The 21210-nt window shown below is 56.1% G+C and overlaps 1 protein-coding gene across 4 annotated transcripts in view; it reads right to left on the bottom strand.

The window, feature by feature from the left end:
- Positions 1–2998: 2998 nt before the first annotated feature.
- Positions 2999–21210, bottom strand: part of LOC101567262 (GDH/6PGL endoplasmic bifunctional protein) — a 24556-nt gene continuing 6344 nt past the window's right edge. For 2 of the 4 annotated variants that reach the window (XM_023699527.1, XM_004639634.3), the window contains exons 2-5: positions 18512–19148; positions 17193–17310; positions 6952–7221; positions 2999–5943 (exon numbers count right to left, since the gene is read on the bottom strand). In XM_023699527.1, coding sequence (XP_023555295.1) covers positions 4580–5943; positions 6952–7221; positions 17193–17310; positions 18512–19148 — 2389 coding nt within the window. In that variant the 3' untranslated portion in view covers positions 2999–4579. Of the gene's footprint in view, positions 5944–6951; positions 7222–17192; positions 17311–18511; positions 19151–19357; positions 19377–21210 lie in introns of those variants that run through there. The other 2 variants (XM_023699529.1, XM_023699528.1) reach the window with 2 other exon arrangements.

Raw genomic sequence — 21210 nt, 5'->3', positions numbered from 1 at the left:
ACCCCAGCTGCTCAGACTCAGCGTCCTGAGCAGCCTGGCTCACTCGGCCCATTCCTGTGAAAGCATGACAAGGCTCAGCAAAGGGTGGCCCTCCAGTGCCCCCTCCGGGGTACTCACTGGGACACTGGTTTCAGGTGGCAGCCACGAGACCTCATTCAGAACCAAGGGGCTGTTCCGTTGCCCCCAGCTTGGCAGCTTTCTGAAAGGGCACTGGCTCCCATTCCCAGGAGGGCCTCAGCCCACAGGGTGACCCTTCGGCTGCTGCTCTCAGCTTTTGCTGCCCACAGTGCCCACTACCTCACCTGCAGCCCCAGCTGCAGCTGGGACTTCTCCCACACACTTGGGCTCAGGTCCCTGCTGAGGCTGGGGCTCTGCGACCTCCTCCTGAGGTCTCTAAACCTTTATGAGAGATAGCAGGTCCCCTACTCCTGCAAGACTGCGACCTCTCCTGTGCCCAAGTTCAATCTGACAATGGCCCTGGTGCTGAAAGATACCCCATCTCCCTCTGGTATCTTCAAGGTGATCGATTTGCGGTCCAGGGGTCTGTGGGGATGTGGGGGGAGCTCCTTGGACTCCCCACTCCCCCACTTCCAGGACAACAGCGGAGCCCAGGCCTGTGCCCCACTGCACTCTGGTTCCCAAAGGAATAACCAGCCAGAGCGCAGCTTTTGGCAAAACAGTTTTATTGTGCAAAAAAATAAATGTTACCTTTGACATACAAAAAGGCATTTTAAAAACTGTTTTAAAAAGGCATCTGTTCTCAGGCTCTTAACATTTTAGGTACCTACATTTTCATAAAAACCGGGAGTTTCCCTGTCTGAGAAAACTCCTGGCCCACACCAGCTGCAGACAGGGGTTAGAGGCCACTGCTCCACTCCTCACTCCCCGACAGTCACCCACACCCCAGCTACCTGGTGTGGAGCTGAGAGTGAAGATGCCCCCCAGGAGGCAACAGGACCCTTGACCTTCTCAGGGGGCCACAGCTCCTCCCTTATGTGTGGGCTCTGGGGACAGTGCCACTGGGCTATGCCCCACAGACAGAGCTGGGAGGAGACTGCTATCAGCATGACACCCAGGGAAACTGAGGCAAGGGGGTTTGGTTACCAGCCCATCAGGGCCTTTCCTGCCATGCACGAGCAGTCACTGCCCAGACAGCTTGCTTGATCTCAGAAGGTGTCCCCAGGTCCCCACTGCTTCTGTCTGCAGCTGGTGGTGGCAAGCTGGCATCCTTGCAATCTCTCGCTGTCCCCCACCTCATGTGCTGGCCAAGACCAGGGATATGACATTCTGGAAGACCTTCTTGCGGTCTTCTGTGGATGCCCACTGCCTCGGGCTCCTGCCGCCTCCCCTGAATGAAAGCATCTGGCCACGCAGCACCGGCAAGGTGTCCTGCCTGCCCCGGCTTAGGTGGCCTTTCAGGCTGACGATGCCCCCGTTAGAGCCACTGATGTCGCTTCAAACATCACCCACTCTTGCCAGGGTCTGCAGACCCTCCTGGGCCACATCTGGAGGCAGCAGGCATTCAGACCCCTCTGTGGTCTCCCTTCAGGGTGAGTCACTGCATGGCCACCACCCCTGACCCCACCAAGCCCCGCTCATCTGCAGCCTTCCCCGCCACAACTCACGGGGCTGGGGACCCACTTCTCCCCTGCTGTGGTGAAAGCAACATGGCGTGGAATTCATCATGCCTGCTGCAGGCAGGCAGAGGCTGAAAGACCTCCCTTCTCAGGGAGCAAAGAGAAGTGTGGCTCTCATACAAGGATGGAGAGAGGACAGGGACATCTGGCGGGAAGATTCTGATAAACACCTGGGGACAAAGTTCCCTGGCTGTCTCAAACCTTAGTGGGCAGAGTGTTCTTCAGGTGTCCCCAGATGTCCTGGGTCCCGCACAATTCCTTGTCCTATCTCATCTCTGTCAGGACACCCTGCTTGCCCTGACAGCTGTGCGGAGCAGAATTCCCTGCAGAGAGCAGCGTCTGGTGGCAGGCAGGGTGGGGACTGGGGGAATCCGGACCCCCTGGAGCCTTCTGCCTGTGTCCTGTTTGCACACTTTCTGCGGACCCAAGGCCTACAGGAAGGCATTCCCACAGCATACAACAAAATGTAACCAGGCGGGGCAGCCACGGGGCTGCACACGGTTGGCAGGGGGAAAAGTCGTTCTGCCTAAAAGCTGCATCTAGGCAGAGCGCATGAGGCTCACCGGAAGCTCCCCTCCCTTGCTCCATCCTACCAGGCTGGAGAGAGGCAGGAAGGATTCCAGGGAAGCGAGGCAACTCCCAGGGGGGCCCCACCCTGCCAGCACCAGCCAAGAGCCCTCCCTGGGGCCACTCAGAAGTGCAGGAATTACCTTCCGTCCAGGCCAAGGGAAGCTCTCATTATGCTGCTAATTTGGGGCCAGAGGGGGAAAAAGTGAAAAGTGTTGATTTGGGGGGAAAATCAACAAGGTGAAACCATTTTACTCACAGTTAACAGGCAATTTGCCTCCAGGTCCAAAATCAGAATTGAGCTCTCCAGAAGGCCCCTGACTCGTCCCCCATCACAGTGGGGACAGTGTGCTGCACACAGGCCTGGGCCCCGGAAGAGATCCCCTGGCTGTTTGCTGCAGTGCACAGGTGGGCCATACATGGTGCACCTCCCCTACCTGGGCATCCAAGTCCTTGCCAGCCCAGCAGACCCAAGACCAACACCCAGACCCCCGCATTTCTGTGGGCAGACTCAGAAGCCAACAGGTTGGGGTGAGGGGCTCAGCCACCAGACCAGATTAGAAAGCTGGACAAGGGTTATTTTTCCAACCCTGTCCCAACTCACTTTAGTGGGTTGCAAGCAGCATTTTTAAATGAAAAATAGACTATCAAGGGAATCCAGATGTGAAGAGGAGGGGCAGGGAGATAGCTCAGTGGAATAGGCACTTGCCTGGCAAGCGAAAGGACCTGAGTTCAAACCTTGGTTCTGCAAAAAAAAAAAAGAAAAGAAAAAAAAGAAAGAAATCAAATAGATGTGAAGAGGAAGAACTCCTTTGTGAAGCTTGGCTTAAGACACAGATTTGTGGGCAGATGTGACTGACGGGTAGCACGAAGCATCTTTCTCGCTGCACACCGTGGTCCATAAGGGCACCTGCCAGATGCTTCCATCCGGATCTGGACCCCTCTGCTCCCGACCCAGGATGGAGAAGCAACAAGGGTTCTCTGCATGAAAACGGACCCTCTGAGGCTCGGGCCATCGGTGACTCAGTATTATTCAGAAATCGTGACACGATGCCTGTCCACCCTTCCTTCTACAGCAATCCTGGCATCACTACCAACGAAATTTGTTCCTAAAGAACAGATGGGCAAGCGCTGGGACCAAGGACCCTAGCGGGCTGACCTGGAAGGACAGGTAAGGCACAGTTGGTCCTGTGGCAGTGTGTGGGCGCCCTCGGGTGGCTGGATGTAGAACTTCCCAGATATCACCTGTGTCAGCTCCCCAACCAGGGCTTTGGCTCTGCTAGGCGGAGCTTTCTTAGTATAGGAATGTCTGTCCTGGCACCCCAGGCCGCTGGGGGAGAGGTAAGCAGAATTTGAACAAGGCTGCCTTTCCTATGGAGGTCTGGCTAGGCCCCCCGCACCAGTCCCCAAGGGAAAGAGAGAACTGATTTCAACGCATGGCCTAGAAGGAAGTGCAAATAATGCCGAGTGGTCTCTCCCCACCAAATAAAAACTCCGCAAGACACTGGGCCTCCATGGCCAGACAGCTCAGGGGACCGTCACACAGAGACTGGACTCAACCATTCAAAGCCCTGAGTCTTGGGAGTTCTGTTTTTTGTTGTTGGCTTCCTTAAAAGGAATTTCAGAGCCTCCGCCAAGGGGTTCAGAAAAACAGGTAATGTTAGCCTCTGGCTTCCAGAAGTCAGGGAACCCTGAACAGGTGGAGAAGCCGGGGAGCAGCCCTCAGGGGAGCAAAAGAGCCCCCAACAGTAGTCTGGAGACTTTCTGATATCTCAGTTACCTCTCTGCATTAGGACAGGCGGGGGGAGGGGGACAGCAAGGAACAGGAAAGGGCCAGAGGACAGCTTCCTAGGGGAGCTGCCTAGGAAAGGACCCAAGGGTGGGCTGAACCTGAGGCAGTGCTGAGTGGCTCGGGGTTGGCCCAAGGCACCACACCCATGAGGCCCTCTGTACCCTTCTCGCCACCAACCCAGGTCCCCCTTTTCCGCAGAGACAGTTCGTAGCTTTCTTTTCTCAATGTGTGTTTTTGGCAGTGCTGGGGATGGACCCCAGGGGCTCACAGTAGCTCAGGGCAAGGGCTCTCCTGCTACCCCCAGGCCGCTCCAGGCTTATTTTGCTGGTGGATCCCATGAGAGCCTTTCTTAAACTTTCTCTCCTGACCCAGAGCAGGGTCTCTATCTCCCTGCCCCTGCATCTTTCCCCTAATACCAGGTGTGAGTGACCGTCCAAGGGGCTGGGACAGGGCTTTGTCCTCTCCTCTCTGGGCCTCATCTCAGCTTCCAGAGAGCAGGAACACACAGGGCAGGTGGGGCATTCAGAGGGAGGGAGGACGGCAGGTTAAAAGGCCCAGGAGTGATCAGGGCAAGGATGCCCGGTCATCCCAGGAAGGCCTCGTAGTCCATGTACCAAACCAGCTGGCCAGAGCTTGGCAGCACACCTGAGATAGGCCACTTCTTGGGCTCATGGCCCACGCGGCTCACTAGCATGGTAATCTCACGCTTTGTCCGGCCCATGACCAGGACGGCCACCTTCTTGGCCCGGTTGATGAGCGGTAGGCTGAGGCTCATGCGCTGGTAAGGCCTGGAGGGGCTCTGGGTCAGTACCACCAGCTGCTCGCCATCCAGGCCCGTGGGCGACTGTGGGAAGAGGGAGGCCGTGTGCCCGTCAGTGCCCATGCCCAGCAGCACCAGGTCAAAGCTGCTGTTGGCCACCAGAGCTGAGATCTCGCCAGCGTAAGTCTGGGCACCCTGGTCCTCTTCAGCACACAGCCGCTGGTGCAGGTGCACAGGCATGGGGTGGATGTTGTAGTAGGGCACGCGGATGTGCTGCAGCAGGTGAGACTGCAGGCCCTGGAAGTTGGAGTCGGGATCTGACAGAGGGACACAGCGCTCGTCAACCAGCCACAGGTGTGTGTGGGCCCAGGGGAAGCTGTAGTGGCCCATGGCCAGCTGCTGGAACAGAGCGATGGGGCTCGAGCCACCCGACAGAGCCAGGTGGAACTTGCCAAAGCGCCGCACGGCCTGCACAGCAGTGGCCTCGATGTCACTGGCCAGCTTGGAGATCAGTTCCTCTGGCCAGGCTGAGATCAGCGGGCTCTCTCGGTACCTGGTCCCGAGGACCCGGAAGTCACTGGGCTTCGGGGCTGACCCTGGCCCTGGCACCAGCTGCTCAGGCTGCTGCTGGGAGAAGGTCAGGTGGCCGCCATTAAACTCTAGGTCCAGCAGGTGGCCAGTCTCCGCTCCCCCTGGGTAGAGGCGTGGGACCTCGTGGGCCAGGCTGTCTAGCAATGGGGTCCAGAAGACCCAGGAGGCCAGCAAGTTCTCTGTGGTGATGAAAGACTCCTTCCGGCAATGGAAGATATGGGACAGGAGGATGGAGTAGGCGTCTCGCTCCTTTACAGGGCTATAGGCATAGAAATCGGACAGGGGACGGCCGAAAACCTGGAGCCCAGGCCGCTCTTGCAGCTCCATCCAGCCATGCGCGGGCACAGATGGCCTGAACAGGTTCCGGCTGACCAGGATGGCAGGATGACCCAGCTCACCGTGCCCGATGTGGAAGATGATCTGCCGGGGCAGACACTGGCTCTGCTCTGGGGCCCAGTGCCCCTCGCGATGCACACAGAATGCCCTGTTCTTGAACAGGATCCGAACGTAGCCCACTCTCTCATCCAGGGCCTTGCCGGACATCAGGATGAAGGGCACGCCCTCCCAGCGCAGGTTGTCAATGTGCACAAGGACACCTGGTGCAAGGAAAGAACAGAAGGTGAGGCCCAGCCCACTGCACCCCAAGGCCTCCACAGAGCCCTGCCTGGTGACCCCAGACTCTAGCCCATCTTTGGTATCCCCTCTTCCCACCTGGTGTTCTGAAACCAACCTCCAGGACCACCTGCAGCAGGGACACCAGATTCCCCAGGTCCCTGAGGATCCTACTCCAGCCAGAGCTATCCCATGCTGGGAAAACAGGTGGGGATCCTGACACTTGGGGGATAGGGAGTCCAACGGGAACAGGTGCTCCCCTCCTGCTTAGAGGGCCCACCACACTCAAATGAAGGTCAGGTGTGGGCCAGGAGATGGCAAGGGGCATGGGTGAGCACATGTGTGTGCAAATCAGTGTGTGTGTGTGTGTGTGTGTGTGTGTGTGTGTGTGATGGTGCTAAGAGCCTGGCTTAGTGTCATGGCTTCAGGGAGCCTCCTATCTCCTCACCTATACGAGGAGGTGACACTGGCCTCTGCCTTGTGGGTCTGTGCACGAGGTCTGAGGCAGCTGGCACCTCCCACAGCTCTGTGGACAACTGCTGCTCTTGCAAGTGGTCACTACCCTCTGCTAGAGCTCACTGAACTCCCAGAACCATCTGGAAGGTGGCCCTGGAGGCATCTGCCCACAAGGTCTTGACCTGTAACTAGCCAGTTTGCACCTACTTAGGAGGGCTACATGGACTGCAAGGTTAAGGAAAAAAGCCCAGTGTGGGCAGCCTGGTCTATCTTAGCAGCCAGAAACCTCCAGGGAGCCTCCCGGGCTTGGCCAGCACCAAGGCAGATTGAGATCCCCAATGTGAGGCCAGTTGCCCTGTGAGCGCCAACAAGCGCCTCATACGCTGCAATGACCATCGGGCCCAAGGAAGGTGACCATGCCCTGAGCACCCTCCTGCCAATCCCATCTCCAGCTTCTCTGCCCAGAAGCAAAGGGGCTGGACTGGACAGCTGCAACCGCTGGCAGCCCGCACCCCAGTGGTCCACGGGAAGCGCACCTGCAAAGGTGGGTGTGAGGCTGTGGAAGCTCTCGGGCCTCTGCAGCTCTCTGCGTGCCTGTGCGCTGTAGGCCTGGTACTGGCCCAGGACGGCGCTGCCCCTGTGCAGGCCCCGCAGGGCGCGGAAGGCCTGGAGCTTGTGCTGCAGCACGGCTGCGGAGCTGCTGACGTCATGGGGCAGCTCCATGGCCACCAGCGTGAGGATCTCGGTCAGGTGGTTCTGCAGGATGTCACGGATGACGCCATACTCCTCATAGAAGCTGATGCGACCTGGGAGAGAGGGGCAGCATCAAGAGGGCCCCTGAGGTGCCACAAAACGCCCACTTGACACACTTGTCTTGGCATCCGCAGCCCTGGAAGCCCAGAGCCAGGTGGTGGGGGAGCCAAACAAACCACAGAATAAGTACGGGAGCCATGGGGCCACCACCCTGCATAAGAATGTCCCCAGAGACAGTGTCAGGTGCCTTGACCTCTCAGGGATCAGTGTGCGAAGGATCTCCTCCAGACAGCACTGGCAGATGGTGCCCAACCTCACCACGGCCACAGGGGTCAGCGCAGGCATTGCAGGGACAGCTGGGTGCCAGGACCCACTGCCACTGCCTGGTATGGGATCTCAAGTGACTTGGCTCCAGCTTCTGTATCCTGCCATTGAGGAGGCGAACGAAGGCCACCTGAGACCCGCGTACACTTGTGCCGGGGAACATGCGGGAGTGGGAGGGAGGGAAAACAGGCAGGAAATGAAATCCCAGCAGACCTCGACAGGGTGATGGGCCGCTGGAGGAGCGCGGCACAGCCCAGCACAGAGACTCAGGGGCCCACCGCCACAGGTACACAGAGCCCCTGCCACATGCTGTGCTGCACACGGCAGCCGCCTGCTCAACCCTGCTCTGCTGAGAGGAAGGAGCCAAACGATCAGGGCTGGGACAGTGGGGCCACCACACCACATGCTCTTCTCCAAGGCAATGCCTGCAAGCTGTGGAGTCCACAGCAATACAAACAGCACTGTGGGACCCTGGGACTCAGACACACGCCAGCTCCCACAGGGCAGCACCGCTGCAGACACTCAGCCTGGTCCCCGTGTCGCCCACCAGGAGCGCTGACACCAAGGCAGAGGAGCCACTGTCTGCCACAATCACGTGCTATTTCCACATGACAGCAGCCTTTTCACCAGCTGATGTCCACACCCCCTTGAGGTCCAGACCCTCCTGTAGGCCCCTCTTCTCCCAGCCCATCTGACCATCCCTCTTCCCTGCACCCAAAGGGACAGCCAGGGTGGGCAGTGCCAACGCATTCCTGACACCTAACCCAGAGCAGCATTCCTAAGGCGGATAGCAGGGAGAACAGATTCTCACACACACGCTCACGTAATGCCATGAGGCATGACCCCTGGGGTACAGTAAGACTTAAAGAGCCGGCCAAGTTAGTGCGCAGAAGACAGACACTGGTGGAGACGGTAAGGTACACAGAAAAAGGCCAGGTGCAGCACGGAGCTCAGGAGAACGGTGACCGCCTAGCATGGTTTGGTTCCCAGTACCAGAGGGGACAACAGGTCAAGAGAGACAGAAAGATCTGTACCTGGGCACTGACTGCACGAGACTCTTCAGCAACATTAAACAGCGGGCAATTAAGGAACCAGGCGTAGACAGAAAGAGGAAATTGGGCCTCAGAAAGGAGAGGAAACCGAATGCAGGGAGCAAGGCTCAGAAGGGGTCGAAGATCTGTGTAAGAGGGGCCGGGGGCTGGAGATGCGGCTCCACGCCGGCACCTGCCTGGCCTGTGGAGGCCTAGGCTCCCTCAGGGCATTGCCAAGTGAAGGAAGAAGCAAACATGAGCAGCCGGCGGGAGCCAGGCGCAGATCACACGCGGCTCCGCACATGCGCATGCTCCGCACTCCTGCACCGGCTTCCCAGGCGATGCTTAATTCAGACAGAGAGGAGGCCCCTGGGACCTGAAGGTCCAGTGCACTGCTCAGAGGGGCCACCTGGGTCCTTAGCACCTTCCCTGACCCTCGGATCAGCCACTTGGGGGCATGGGGACAGGACTGGGCCTGGTCGGCAGAACAACTGCCCTGAATTCAGCCCTGTGCCCCATGCCCAGCAGAGGCACCAGCACCGTGGGTGAGAAATGGGGCTGCAGCCTGCTCCCCAGACGGCCCGGCTGCTTTGCTCTTTACCAGAGTGTGAAGACATGGCCCTAGTCATGGACTCGGAGCCCCGAGATGTGCGGGACAGTCAGCCCTCCTGTACCAACCAAGGGGCCCAAAGCAACAGAGTGGCCCCCGCCCCACCCCCAGTATCAGTCTTCCACCCTTACAACACTGCTGAGCAGACATCACGGCAGGGGCAACACTAGCACATGAAGGGAGAGAAAGAAGAACAGACAGCCAAGCACGTGGACCAGCTCCTCACAACAGCTGTGCTCTGGATGTGCTTAAATGCATATTAATAAAAAAAAAAAGTGGAGGGGCTGGAGTGATAGCTCAGTGGCATAAGCGCCTGCCTGGCCAGCACAAGGTCCTGAGTTCGATCCCTGGTCCTGCATGCTGTATGGGCATCAGAACCCCGGGAGCACCGTGCTGGCTGCTGAAACTGGGCATTGTGGTGTACTCCTGTAATCCCAGTGCCAGGGAGGGCTGAAACAGGAGGATCACCACAAATCCAAACTGTGTAGTAAGACCCCATATCAAAAAAAAGTAGAAAAACCCAACAAACAAAAAACCAGTATGTGACTCTCAGCCCACACATTCCTCACAATAGCAACACATAAGCACATCCCACCCTTGCCCCCACTTGGAAATATAAAGAAGTGAAGGTTTGGAAAGGGTGGACATGTGCCCCAAGTCACACAGCCAGTAAGCAGGTAAAGATTTTGAGATTCAAACCCAGGAAGATTCGGCTCCAGGGTCTCAAAATACCTCCCAATATTAACCTTGGCTTGAGGCTGGACACCATGAGCTGTTCCAGACTTGGAGGTGGGGGGTGGGAGGAGAAGCTGGCAGGCTGGAAGGAAGGTCAGGGTCAAAGATCAAAGATCAGAGGTCCCACTACAACAGCAGGTACAAGGGTGAGGATCTGTCCCCAGGGCTCAGAGTTAAAGCTTGCCTCAGCTGCAGCCCCAAGCACCTCGCAACCCAAGGGACCACATCAGCAGGACATGAATGACAGATTTCTGGGACAGTTGTTCATTTTCTTCCTTCCCTGAGGTGTTGGTGCTGGAACCCAGGGCCTCACTCACACCAGACAGTGCTCTACCTGGCCACAGCCTTTGTTCAATTGTAAATGTGTGTGAGTAACTCAGATTTTTCTTTTGAATACTGAGCCTTGGAGCATTGTATGTGCGTGACTCTGCCCCAGGCCTCATCCAGGCCAGGTAAAGGTGAGTAGCAGACATCCATGTGGGTGGCTTGGGGATGACATAGTGGCCTGGCTGGCAAAAGCCAAAAAAACTTCCACTGGTTCATGTTTATGAGGTACCAGTCAATTCTGTTAGTTTATTTTGGGGGCTCACCCCCAAGACATCTCGTTACATATACGCAAGCATTCCAAGACCCAACAAAGAAATCCAGAACACTTTTGCTCACGTGCTCTTCAGGCAAACAATGCTGCACATGTATATCTACACCATAAAATATCATGCAATGAGGGCCAGAGAGATAACCCAGCGGTCTATGCAACTGCCGGGAAAGCCCAAGGACCCAGGTTCAATCCCTGGTACTGCATACCATGCCAGGCATGCTGAGCTGGCCACTGAGACCAGGCATGGTGGCACATACCTATAATCCCAGCTCTAAGAAGGCTAAAACAAGAGGGTCACTATGAGTCTGAACTGTGTAGCAAGACCCTGTACCAAATACATTTTTTTAAAAAAAGTATTATTCAATGATTTAAAAAAAAAACAAACCAACATTAAAGGGGCCAGGGATAAAGTCTTGAGTTCAAATTCCAGTTCAAAAATAAAAAAAAGATGTGAACTACTGACGCACACTATAGCATGGATGTGCTTTGAAAATATGCTAAGTGGGGCTGGTGAGATGGCTCAGTGGTCTAAAGCACCTATTTAGAACAAGCTTAGCAAAGCACAGAGACCGCGGTTCAATCCCCCAGCACCATATGCCAGCCAGCCCCGCCCCCTGGTGGGCTGAGCTGGCCACACACACACACACACACACACACACACACACACACACACACATAAATTTTAAAAAAAGAAAATATGCTAAGTGACATCAGCCAAAGGCCAAGCCTGCATATCTCTCGATCCATATAGGAAATGTCTAGAATAAGCAAATTGAGAGACAGAATGCGGATGGGGAGCTGTCGGGGGCCAGGGCTGAGGAATTTGGGGGACAACAGCTGAGGGGTCAGGCCAGCTTATTTAAAGGATGACAAACACGTTCTAAAATGGATTCTAGTGATGGAAGGACAGCTGTGAATACACGAAAGTCCCTGGATTATTTCAGTGGGTGACTCATACAGTCCAGTGTTTAAGAAGTTCTAAGAGCAGGGAGGTGGAGCCACCAGAAAGCAGGTGGCCACGGAGCCTCAGCTACCTGCAATGGCACAGTGGTGGGGCTGGGGTTAAGAAACCAATGAGACAGCACTTGCTGCCCTCAAAGGGAGGGACAGAGGCCAGAGCAGCGGCAGACCTGGGAGGCGCAGGCACTGTTTAGTGGACGAGGAAGATCCGCTCAGGGATGGGCTGGAGCCACGAGCTCAACACAGACTCCCGACGCAGCATAGGCTGGAGCCATCCCTGAGCAGCTGGCCTGCGTCTCACAGCCACACACCCAGAAATGGAGCAGCTACTGCAATTCTTGGGGTGTCGCCATGAGAGTTAACATCCACATGGGGCTGGACAGGGCTCCTGCACACAGAAACCAGCTGGTACTTTATGATTATCGGCTGGGGCGAGGCTACCAGCCAGGCAACCCAGGGAACACTGACCACTGGAAATAAAGCTCAGGAGAAGAAGATGCCCTGGGGATGCAGCCCGAGGTCCGACGCTTGCGGAGCGTGCACGAGACCCTGGGTTCAGCCCCAGACACCACCCAACAACAGTCAGGAAGAGTGGCTGACATCCCATGAGAAAAGTACAATGACGTCAGTTCCACTGACGGAATCGGGGATGAAGCTGGCTAAAGGAGCCTCAAAGGTCAAGACCGGGGCTTGCAGAAAACACCAAAGGTGAGCGTGAACCGCATCCTGCCAAGTCTGAAATACCCTCCATGGTGAGAGCGCTGGAGCTGCTACCCACTGGGGTAATGGGCCAGTCGCAGGGTGCAGCTCAGAGCACACCACTTGCCACACAGGCACATGGTCCTGGCTTTGATCCCCAGGACTGAAAGGAAAAAAAGGAAGAAAGAAACAGCCACCAATCCACCTAAGCCACCACTCCAAACAAATTTTTTTTTACATAATCAGCATAAAGAGGACAGTTAGAGCTTTAAAAACAGATGCGTTTTAAATGCAGAGAATGCAACTAAGTCCTTAAAAGCCCTGCTATCTGCTTACTATTCATTAATTTAGCGCAGCCCCCAGTGGCCCTCTGCTATTTTTAGCCTGAGTCCCTCCTGCTGGGAAAAGCCGGTGTTTGTTACCCGCTGCGTGGAGCAAAACCGAGCGCCTGTGTTCAGCGCAGTCTATGGGCTATGGTTCTGCCCCACCTTGTGCTCCTCTTGTAAGTGCAGAGTGAGTAGGGGGCCAGGCAGGGCAAGGACCAGGTCACAGGGGCAGCGAACACAGCCACTGTGTTCTGGTCACTGCCAGTCCTCTGGACTTATTTTTTCCTAACATTGATCTACATCAGCCCCTAGTTTACTTTCCTAGGTTGAAGGTTGCGGGTGAAAGCCCAGCAGTATTTAAACAGAACAAAAGGAGCTGGGCAGAGAGCTCCGCGGTCTAAGCACCTGCCTGGCAAGTGCAAAGACCCAGGTTGGATCCCCAGTACTGCATGCTGTGCCAGCCCAGGAACCCCTGGGCATACCATGTGGGCCACCAAAACTGGGCATGGTGGTACATGCCTGTAATCCCAGCCCTGGGGAAGCTGAAGCAAAAGGACCACTATGAGTCCACGCTGTATAGCAAGACTCTGTACCAAATAAATAAGTAAATACATAAACAGATATTTTAAAAATTAAAAAAAAAAAAGGGCAGAAAAAGGCCTGAGCAGTTTAGACAGAGACTCTGTGAACCTGAGTCCAGATTGGTTGGAGGTCCCAGAGCCACAGGGCAGGGGCCCCTTGGTCACACCACAGGGTGGGAGAACATCTGGGAGAGTGTTCCCACTGCCACCACCCTCTGTCCCACTGACTCCACGGCAAGAATGTGCTTGGGGACAAAACTACATTTTAATGCTCATAAATGTAAATTAGCTACTGGCGGCACAATTTTGTAAATATACCAAAAAACACTGAGTCTTCTATTTTAAAGTGTGGATGTTTATGGCCTGTGAATTTTATCTCAATTTTTACAAAACTGAGAAAAACACTACTTAAAATAGCAAAAACTAGAAACCACCAAAACAGAGTTTCTATGACAGAATAAATTAGAGAATTTATTCCGGGGCATAAATAAAACTGAAGCAAAGTAGTGAGCTAGTGAAAGTATTAAGCTGACTGTCAGTGTGTGAAGATTAAACACATACATGTGTGTGTATGGGAGGGAGAAAAATTTGGTTAAGAGGACATATCAGCTGGACAACAATTAGAGGCGACACCCTAAGCCATCCGCCTCTTAAAACACAGCCAAGGTAAGAGCATTTAGGTGTCTCTGCTTGCAAACTTGGAAGGAGGACATTTCCATTTGTAAAGAAGTTCCCCAGCTATCCCATTTAATCCTCCAAATCTCCTGGGAGGCAGAGGTGGTGGGGGTTCTCCACCTCAGAGCAAGGCACAGCAGGAGGTCAGCGCCTCAGCTGTCCTGCTGTAAGAGATCTAGGCCTTCCCAATAAAAACAGCTACTTACAAAAGAAAAGAAAAACAACCAAAAGCCAGCTGCAATACCTTCTGGGGTCACTAACAATAGGAGGGATGAGGCCGGTTGAGGGGAGGGGCGCGGGCTGCCGCACTGCCCCTCTTGCCCACAGACATAGCAGCAGATGGGCCGGGGAGGAGCGGGCCCTGCGGAGTGGCTCCTCCTGGCTCGCGGGCGAGGGTGGGACAGCTGGTGTGGACCTGCAGGGTCTGCTGCCTCCATCCCTATGTCCCTGGGTGAGGGGCACGGGGCAGTCACCCCAGTGCTCAGAGGTAACTGTGGATCTTGCTCCTCTCCCCAGTGTGGGGACAGGAACCCTCCTCAGCTGGGACATCCTTGGGAAGTCTCCCACCTAAAAAAAAAAAGCAGGGAAGGGGGAAGCTTCTGACCAGGGGACAAAGTGTGGCAGCACAGAGCGGGGGCAGGGGGCCTCTGCCAGGAAAGACCTGGCTCCTCCATCTGCAGAACCTTTTCTGCAAGCTAGGGTCGCCGCCACATATAGGTCAAGGTCACACCAATGGCCCACGCTACTGCCCCAGAAGAGCCTGGCCAGGGTCCCAGGTATCTGGGGCTCTCAGGGGCTGGGACTGCGGGGAGGAGTCCGGGAAGCCCAGACTGAGGGCTGGCTTCCTCCTCTTCCCCCAGTGCCTCCTCTGTGGAGCAGCAGCCCGACTCTGCAGCAGTCTCCCCAGCCAGAGGCTGCGGCAAAAGGAAAAAAAAGCCCGCAGAGAGGAGGGAGCCGGGGAAGCCGCTGTCACCCATCTGGATGTGGGTGTAGGGCCTGGGAAAGACTTCCAAATGACCTTGCAGCAAGAAGTCCCTCTCAGGGGCGGCCGCGGGAAGGCCAGACCAGGAAAGCTCCTTCCCGGACACTCCATACAGGAGCAGTCTAGGGTTCCCTGGGCTGGGCCAGTGAGGGCCCCAAGGATGCCTGGCAGGGGACAGGGAGGAGACTCGAATCATCCCAGGAAGGAGCAGCCCAGACTGAGCCCACCACAGTGGCCCTGGCTGCCAGCCACCACCAGCCTCCACCCAGAGGGGTCCCCAGGGCACAGCCTGAGCCACAGCCCAAAGCAGGACAAGGTGACAGCAAAAGCTGGGCTCATAGCTCCAAACTGCATCAGGCAACATCTCGGGACAAAACCTTCAGGCAGGCACATGTGTGTCCTGCTCACAGCTGGACCAGGAGGGCTATGTGGCTTCGACATCCGTCACCCATTGATCACCCCGCTGATCGCAGGGTTGATTCGGTCAGCTGGGCTGGCTGCCTGGCAGGTGTTCCCGTCCCCCTCACTGCTCCATGTGCATCCCTCCTGAAGCTATACTGGGGGAAGGGGACGAGGACCCCTTAGGGAATAGAGGACAGAGAGTAGTGGGTAAGTGCTCCCTGCTACAACCTCCAGACAAGCTCTCAACTGAACTGGTAACACCCAAGGCTCAGCACAGCCTCTCTGTCTACCCACCCCGAAAAAGACAAACTCCATTTGCTCTCTGAAGCCTCTCCTTTGCTGGCCAACCCAGGAATGGGCAGGGGCAAGCAGAGCCCTGGCTACCTGGCCCCCTTGGAGCTGAGGGCGTGGCTAGGGAAGCACCATTCAGCAGCTCAGAAGCACCCTGGGGCTGCTCCTTCCCTCACAGACTCGCCAGGGCCAGCGCTTCTGCCCAGGCTCTTCCCATCTCTGTCCACACCTCTGACTTTCTCCCAAAGCCAAAGACACCTCTGCCAGAACAACCCATCAGTCAGCAAAGCCCTGGGTTCCACCCCACTGAGAACCCAAGTGCCACCTAGTAGCAAGGACAAAGGGAGCGACAGGGTGGCAGAGGTCAGAGCCAGCAGTGCCCCCAGAACTCCAGACTTCTCTGTTCCTTCCCTCCTCTGGTGAGCACAGGAAGCTGCTGCCGGAAAGGCAGGAGGAGCAGGACTGGCCTTCTGTGTTTACCAGGGGCAGGGCCAATCCAGGCAGCAGAGAGAGGTACAGACATGACCGCTGGCTGGCCACAGCAAAGGTGGGAGTGTCACCTCCACTCATGCCTCCCAGAGGCGTCCTTCAAGGCTAGGTTGGAAGTGCTGGCCCCTTGGACCTCACCTGTCTGCTCAGAGTGTGGCCGAATGCAGTCCCTAGCTGGAGCTGCCCCTCACCCCTGTTAACCTGCGAGGTACCAGAGGACAGAGGTAGCGCCTACACTGCCCTGCAGCCCTGCAGCCCTGCAGCCCTGCGCAGAGCTTCTAGCACTAAATACATATTTAAGAGGAAAGGAGAGGAGGCCAATGAATAACCAGGGTGTGGGGAAGCAAATGGCAAATGCAATGAAAAAGAACGCTGGAAAGGAGACAGAAGTTCCGGCCCTCCAGGTCTGAGGCTGTGGGCTCCCACCCCCTGTGGATGCAGAAGGTGCCCACAGGCCAAGCTGGAGCCAATGCTGTGCTAACAGGAGCAAGCATTCGTGCCAGGCTGGATGCCAGGGCCATCCTGCTCCCCAAGGGTCCAATCCCCACTCTTGGGGGACCTTGGACATACCACTAAACCTTATCCATAATAGTCCCCACCTCATATGATGACTAGGGAAGCGAAGAACATAATAAAAATGAGCTACCATTTATTATTGTTGGGGAAGAACCAATGCTTTAAATCTGGTCATTGCTCAAAAATGATGATAATGCAGAATTCCAGTGCTCAAGGTGGCCTTAGCTGTTGTCTCATACAAAATCTGCTCATGCCACAGCCGGGGTCACCCAGGTAGAGGCAGACACAGGCCTATTAGGTCCCCTGTCCCCAGGGTGACACTGTTCCTTCACTATTTAACCAGTGCAGCTGAGGTGGAAACTATAGCTGGCGAGGAGAGACAGGACAGGTATTACCAAGGACAGTACAGTGATGAGGGAGGCCACGGTGCTAGCATCGCACCCAGGGGGGCTGGGTAAGAGGAAACAGGGAACCCCCCAGGTTGAAGCTCCCCCAAGCAGTCACAGAGGTGCGCAAAGCCCTCACACAGTTCTGGTGGCGGCCACCACTCTCGCCTAAAAGTCACGTTAGTGGCCAGCCCTTGCTGCCGGCCTGTGGTGTGGGTGTCCATGCCAGGTGCTTGTTACCCGAGCAAATGCCCCTCCAGGCAGCGAAGACGATGCAGGCTCTGCCAGCAGGAACCCTGTGGCCCCGCTGGCTACAGATCAAGGCACACGGGGGCCCAGGGGACGACCGTGCCCCAGCCCAGAGCTCCCGGCCCAGCCCAGGGGCCCACACTCCACCAGGGTGTGGGTCACTCACACACCTTCCGCATCCACCGTCTCCTTCATGATGACCTCCACCCGCTCTACATGGTGCCGGTTCCAGAGGCTGTCTAGGGCCTTGCGGTTCTGGTCGCGGAAGGGCAGGATCTGAGCCACAGCCTGCCAGGAAGAAAGAGTGTCACATACAGCTTGCTAGGGTTAGGTAGCCAGGAAGTGCTGGCTCCCCGGGGCTCAGACAACGCCATGCCTGCCTGCTTCGGGAGATGCGTGCTCTTCCAAGAGCTCCTACATGTCACTGTTTCATAGCCCGGCAAAGATTCCACAGGGTCAGGCTTGGTGGCGCATGCCTCTAGTCCTAGCACTGAGGAGGGTGAAGCAGGAGGATCGCTGAGCATGCAAGGCCAACCTGAACTTCACAGTAAGACCCTGCCTCAAACAAAACAAACAAACAAAAACGGAATGCACAAACGGAAATGACCTGACTAGTTACCAGGCACAAAGAACACATTGAGAACTGCCTATGTTCTTTGACTATCAACTTTTAATAAAATAAAGGTGCTTCAATGCCAAAAACATAGGAAAAAAAAAAAAAGCCACACTAGGGACACATTCAATATTTCTTCTTTGAAGTCAGCAATTGAAAACCTCACCAGGACTGGCCTTGGTCTGGGAACACTCTTTGGGACTGTTACTATGGCAACTTCCCAGGTTGGATAGAAAAGAAAGTGTCTGGTGCAGGTGATGGGTACCTGGAGGCCAACTCAGCAGCCTGTGGACCCGGGAGGGCCTGTGCCATGCTTGCTTTGCTTGGCTGCTGAGCTGAGTGCAGTGGCCACTGTTTTGTCACTCCCATGGGTGCCACAGGCTCCTGCCTCGGGGCTCAGTTGAGCTTCGTGGGCTTAGGGTACTCGTGCACCCTATCAGTTTCAAAACCTCTTTACCAGTCATCTGGCTCAAAACAGAATTCAGAAAGAAAAAGATTCTGAAAAAGGCAGGTGGATACAAGACGTAATTCTGAATCCCACAGCCTCCACAGTGCCAGGTCAGGTCCTAGCAGAGTTCCCAGGCCACCTCTGTAAAGAAGCCAGGGAAATCAGGCAGAGTCAGAACCCTGACCGGCCAGGAAGCAGGGAGGATGGGGCTATACCAGGAGCAGGGGGCTAGACCACAGACAAAGACCAGCAGCCCACTGACCATCTCCCCACGCCCCTGTACTTCCTATCCACCTGCGGGAACATTGTGGAGCTCAGCACCCACAGGGCCCTAGGGCCTCTTGACCCCACAATAGGTGGCAGGCCCTGCTGATGGGGTCCCCTGGCACCTGTGTTCCCAGCTCTACAGGCTCCAGGGCACAGCTCACCTGCTTGCCCAGGTAGTGGTCCACCCGATACATCTCTTCCTCCTGGAAAAAGCTACCAAGTTCAGTGGCCAGCTGCTGGGCTGAGAGGTGGTCGTGGCCAAAGGGTTTCTCAAAGACTACCCGCAGCCAGGAGCCCGGGCCTGGCCGACAGCTGCTGTTGATGTTGCGGGCAATGTCCACATAGGCAAAAGGTGGCACAGAGAAGTAGAAAATCCTGCCAGTCTCCCGGAGGCCCTCCTCCTTGACCTGTGCCTCAATGTCCTTGGCCAGGGTCTCATAGTCCTCGACCGTCTTTAGCTGGCGGTACTGGCTCAGCCGCAGGAACTGGTCCTTGAGTTCCATGCAGTGACTGGGCTCCATGTCCTTGGGGCAGGAGAGGGACTCCAGGGCCTTGGCCATTAACTCCTGGCCCTGCTTGGGGGCCGTCAGAGCGGCCCCGTGAAAGCTGAAACTATGGTCCTTCCCCACCTCATCTACGTAGAGCTGGAAAAGTCCCTGCCACAAGTACTTCTTCGCCAGGTCTCCCGTGGCTCCCAGCAGGATGATGGAGACGTGTCCCTGGAGCTCCTGGGCCTGCAGGCAGCCCACGAGGGCCACACACACGGCTACCATAAGCATCTTCCAAAGGGCTGGGTACCTGCAGAGCACAGAAAAAACAAGCAAGGGGAAACAGGATCAGACGCGCTCGGGCAGCTGTGTATCTCAGGGAGTGAACACTTCTTGCCCAGTGAGAGCCAGATTCAAGTTTCCTGGGAAAATGTCCCCAGATCCAGGGCCAGTGAGATAGTTCAGAGGGCCTGCTCAGGCAAGTGCAGGGACCAGGGTTTGATCCCTGGCACCACTTACCATGCTGGCCCCACCCCCTGGGCACAATGAACTGGCCAATGATGGGACATGGTGGTGCGCATCTGTAATCCCAGCGCTGGGGAGAGGGGCTGAAAACAGGAGGATCACTATGAGTCCTAGCTGTTAGTGAGATGTAGATACATTTTTTTAAAAAAAAGTTACAGGCCCATGCTTTGCCCTCCTTCCTGGGCGCTGCATCTGTGCCAGGCAGTCAGGGTAGGGAGCAGTCCTATAAACAGGGATTATGCCTGGGAAAGTCGTGGGCCATGGATCATTCTGCAGCCCAGAACCTAGGCAGTGGCAAGCCACCAGAGATGCCACCAGAGAGGCTGAGACTGGAGCACTCACTGTATGACCTGGTCTGTGTCATCCACAAGAGTAGACGAGTTGGGTGACCTTCACTCAGAACTGGTGGCCTCAGGTGACAGCTGAGTGGCATGAAGACATGACTGCTTCTTCTTGCCCCCTGCTTGGCCCATGCCCATGTCTACTGGACTCCACACCCCAATTAATAACTACTTATAAGGGGTCAGCATAAGGGTCAAAGACAGACCCGTGGGCTGGGTCGTGGCTCACCAGCCCTGAAAAAGGGGGAAACGAAACAAAACAGCTTCTGAAACTTACTGCCACTCCTTCCTACCTGGACAGTGATTTAACCTGGCCGCATCTGTTTCCCTAGCATGAGTTAATGTTTAGAACACGTGAAGGCCAGCCTCTGCCACCTCGTAAGAGCCACTATTGGTAGTGGTTATGATGGAATGCGAACCACGGCAGCCCCGAAGAGCCCTGCGGAGCAGATTCCATCGCAGGCGCCCCCTCTGCAGACGGCAAAGCTAAGGGCTCGCAGGAGAAGCTCCCACGGTGAGGCAATGGGGTGCACATGCCCGGAGCCCCTGGGAGCAAGCCCGCTGTGCCACCTGGTTTGCGCCTGATTCTGAGCAGCTGGCACTTCTGAGCAGGTCACAAATGCACAAGTGTCTGCTTCCTCTGGCACAATCTGTACCCCCTGAGCCCCAGGTCTTACTGGGCTTTGGGGTAGGGACAGCAGGAAGACAGAAGAAAGGACACCATGGCTGGTACCACGGGCCTCAAAAGTAGTGCAAATAGGGCCACATCTGGGCCAGGACAGTGAAGGAGAAGCCACAGTGACAGACAGCACCATCACACGCTACCGTGTCACCTGGAAGAGGGTTAACCGGACGAGCAACAGGATTAGTGGGCTGTCGTCCATATAGGGAAACTGAGGTCAGAAATGAAAACCAGACTTACAAAACACCAGCCCTACACAGAGGGGACCCTTACTGTTTTCCACCTCCCCAAGGCGGCCCTAGTTACGGCCACACCAAGACCAAGGCCCTGTTTATAGGTGCCCGCACTAGTGTTCACTGGAAGACTGGCCTCTCAGTGGTTGCAGGCCACCGCCAGCCCCTGACTTCCTCTCCCACTCCCACAGCTGCTCCTGCTCCCAAATGCACAGAGGGCCCCAGACCTGTTCTTGGCCCTCAAGCAGGTGTCTCTTTCTTCCCTGGTGACCCCCCGGCCCGAGGGAAGGAAATGCTGCAAAGTCAGTGCGGCGGAGCAGAGTGGCAGAGAGAAATCTGAAACCCAGAGAACAGCCTAGAGGAGCAGGAGCCAGCTGGCAGCCGCATCACCAACTCCTGACCAGGGCCTGGTACGAGGGCAAAGCTCCAGAGCCTTGCAGGGCGGTAGCAGGTGGGAGGGAGAGGCCAGCACCCCGCCCACAAAGACCACGGACAGCCCGGATGATGGCGCCAGAGCTATGCCACCTGCCTCTGCCTTCTCCTGTGCCACAGTCCTCCCAACCAGCCCTGGCTTTGATTTTTTTTTTTTTT

Source organism: Octodon degus, unplaced genomic scaffold (genome assembly GCF_000260255.1).
Source record: "Octodon degus isolate 3935 unplaced genomic scaffold, OctDeg1.0 scaffold00113, whole genome shotgun sequence".
NCBI classification, from domain to species: domain Eukaryota; kingdom Metazoa; phylum Chordata; class Mammalia; order Rodentia; family Octodontidae; genus Octodon; species Octodon degus.
Note: the sequence above shows the minus strand (reverse complement) of the source record. Positions and strands in the feature narration are given on the sequence as shown.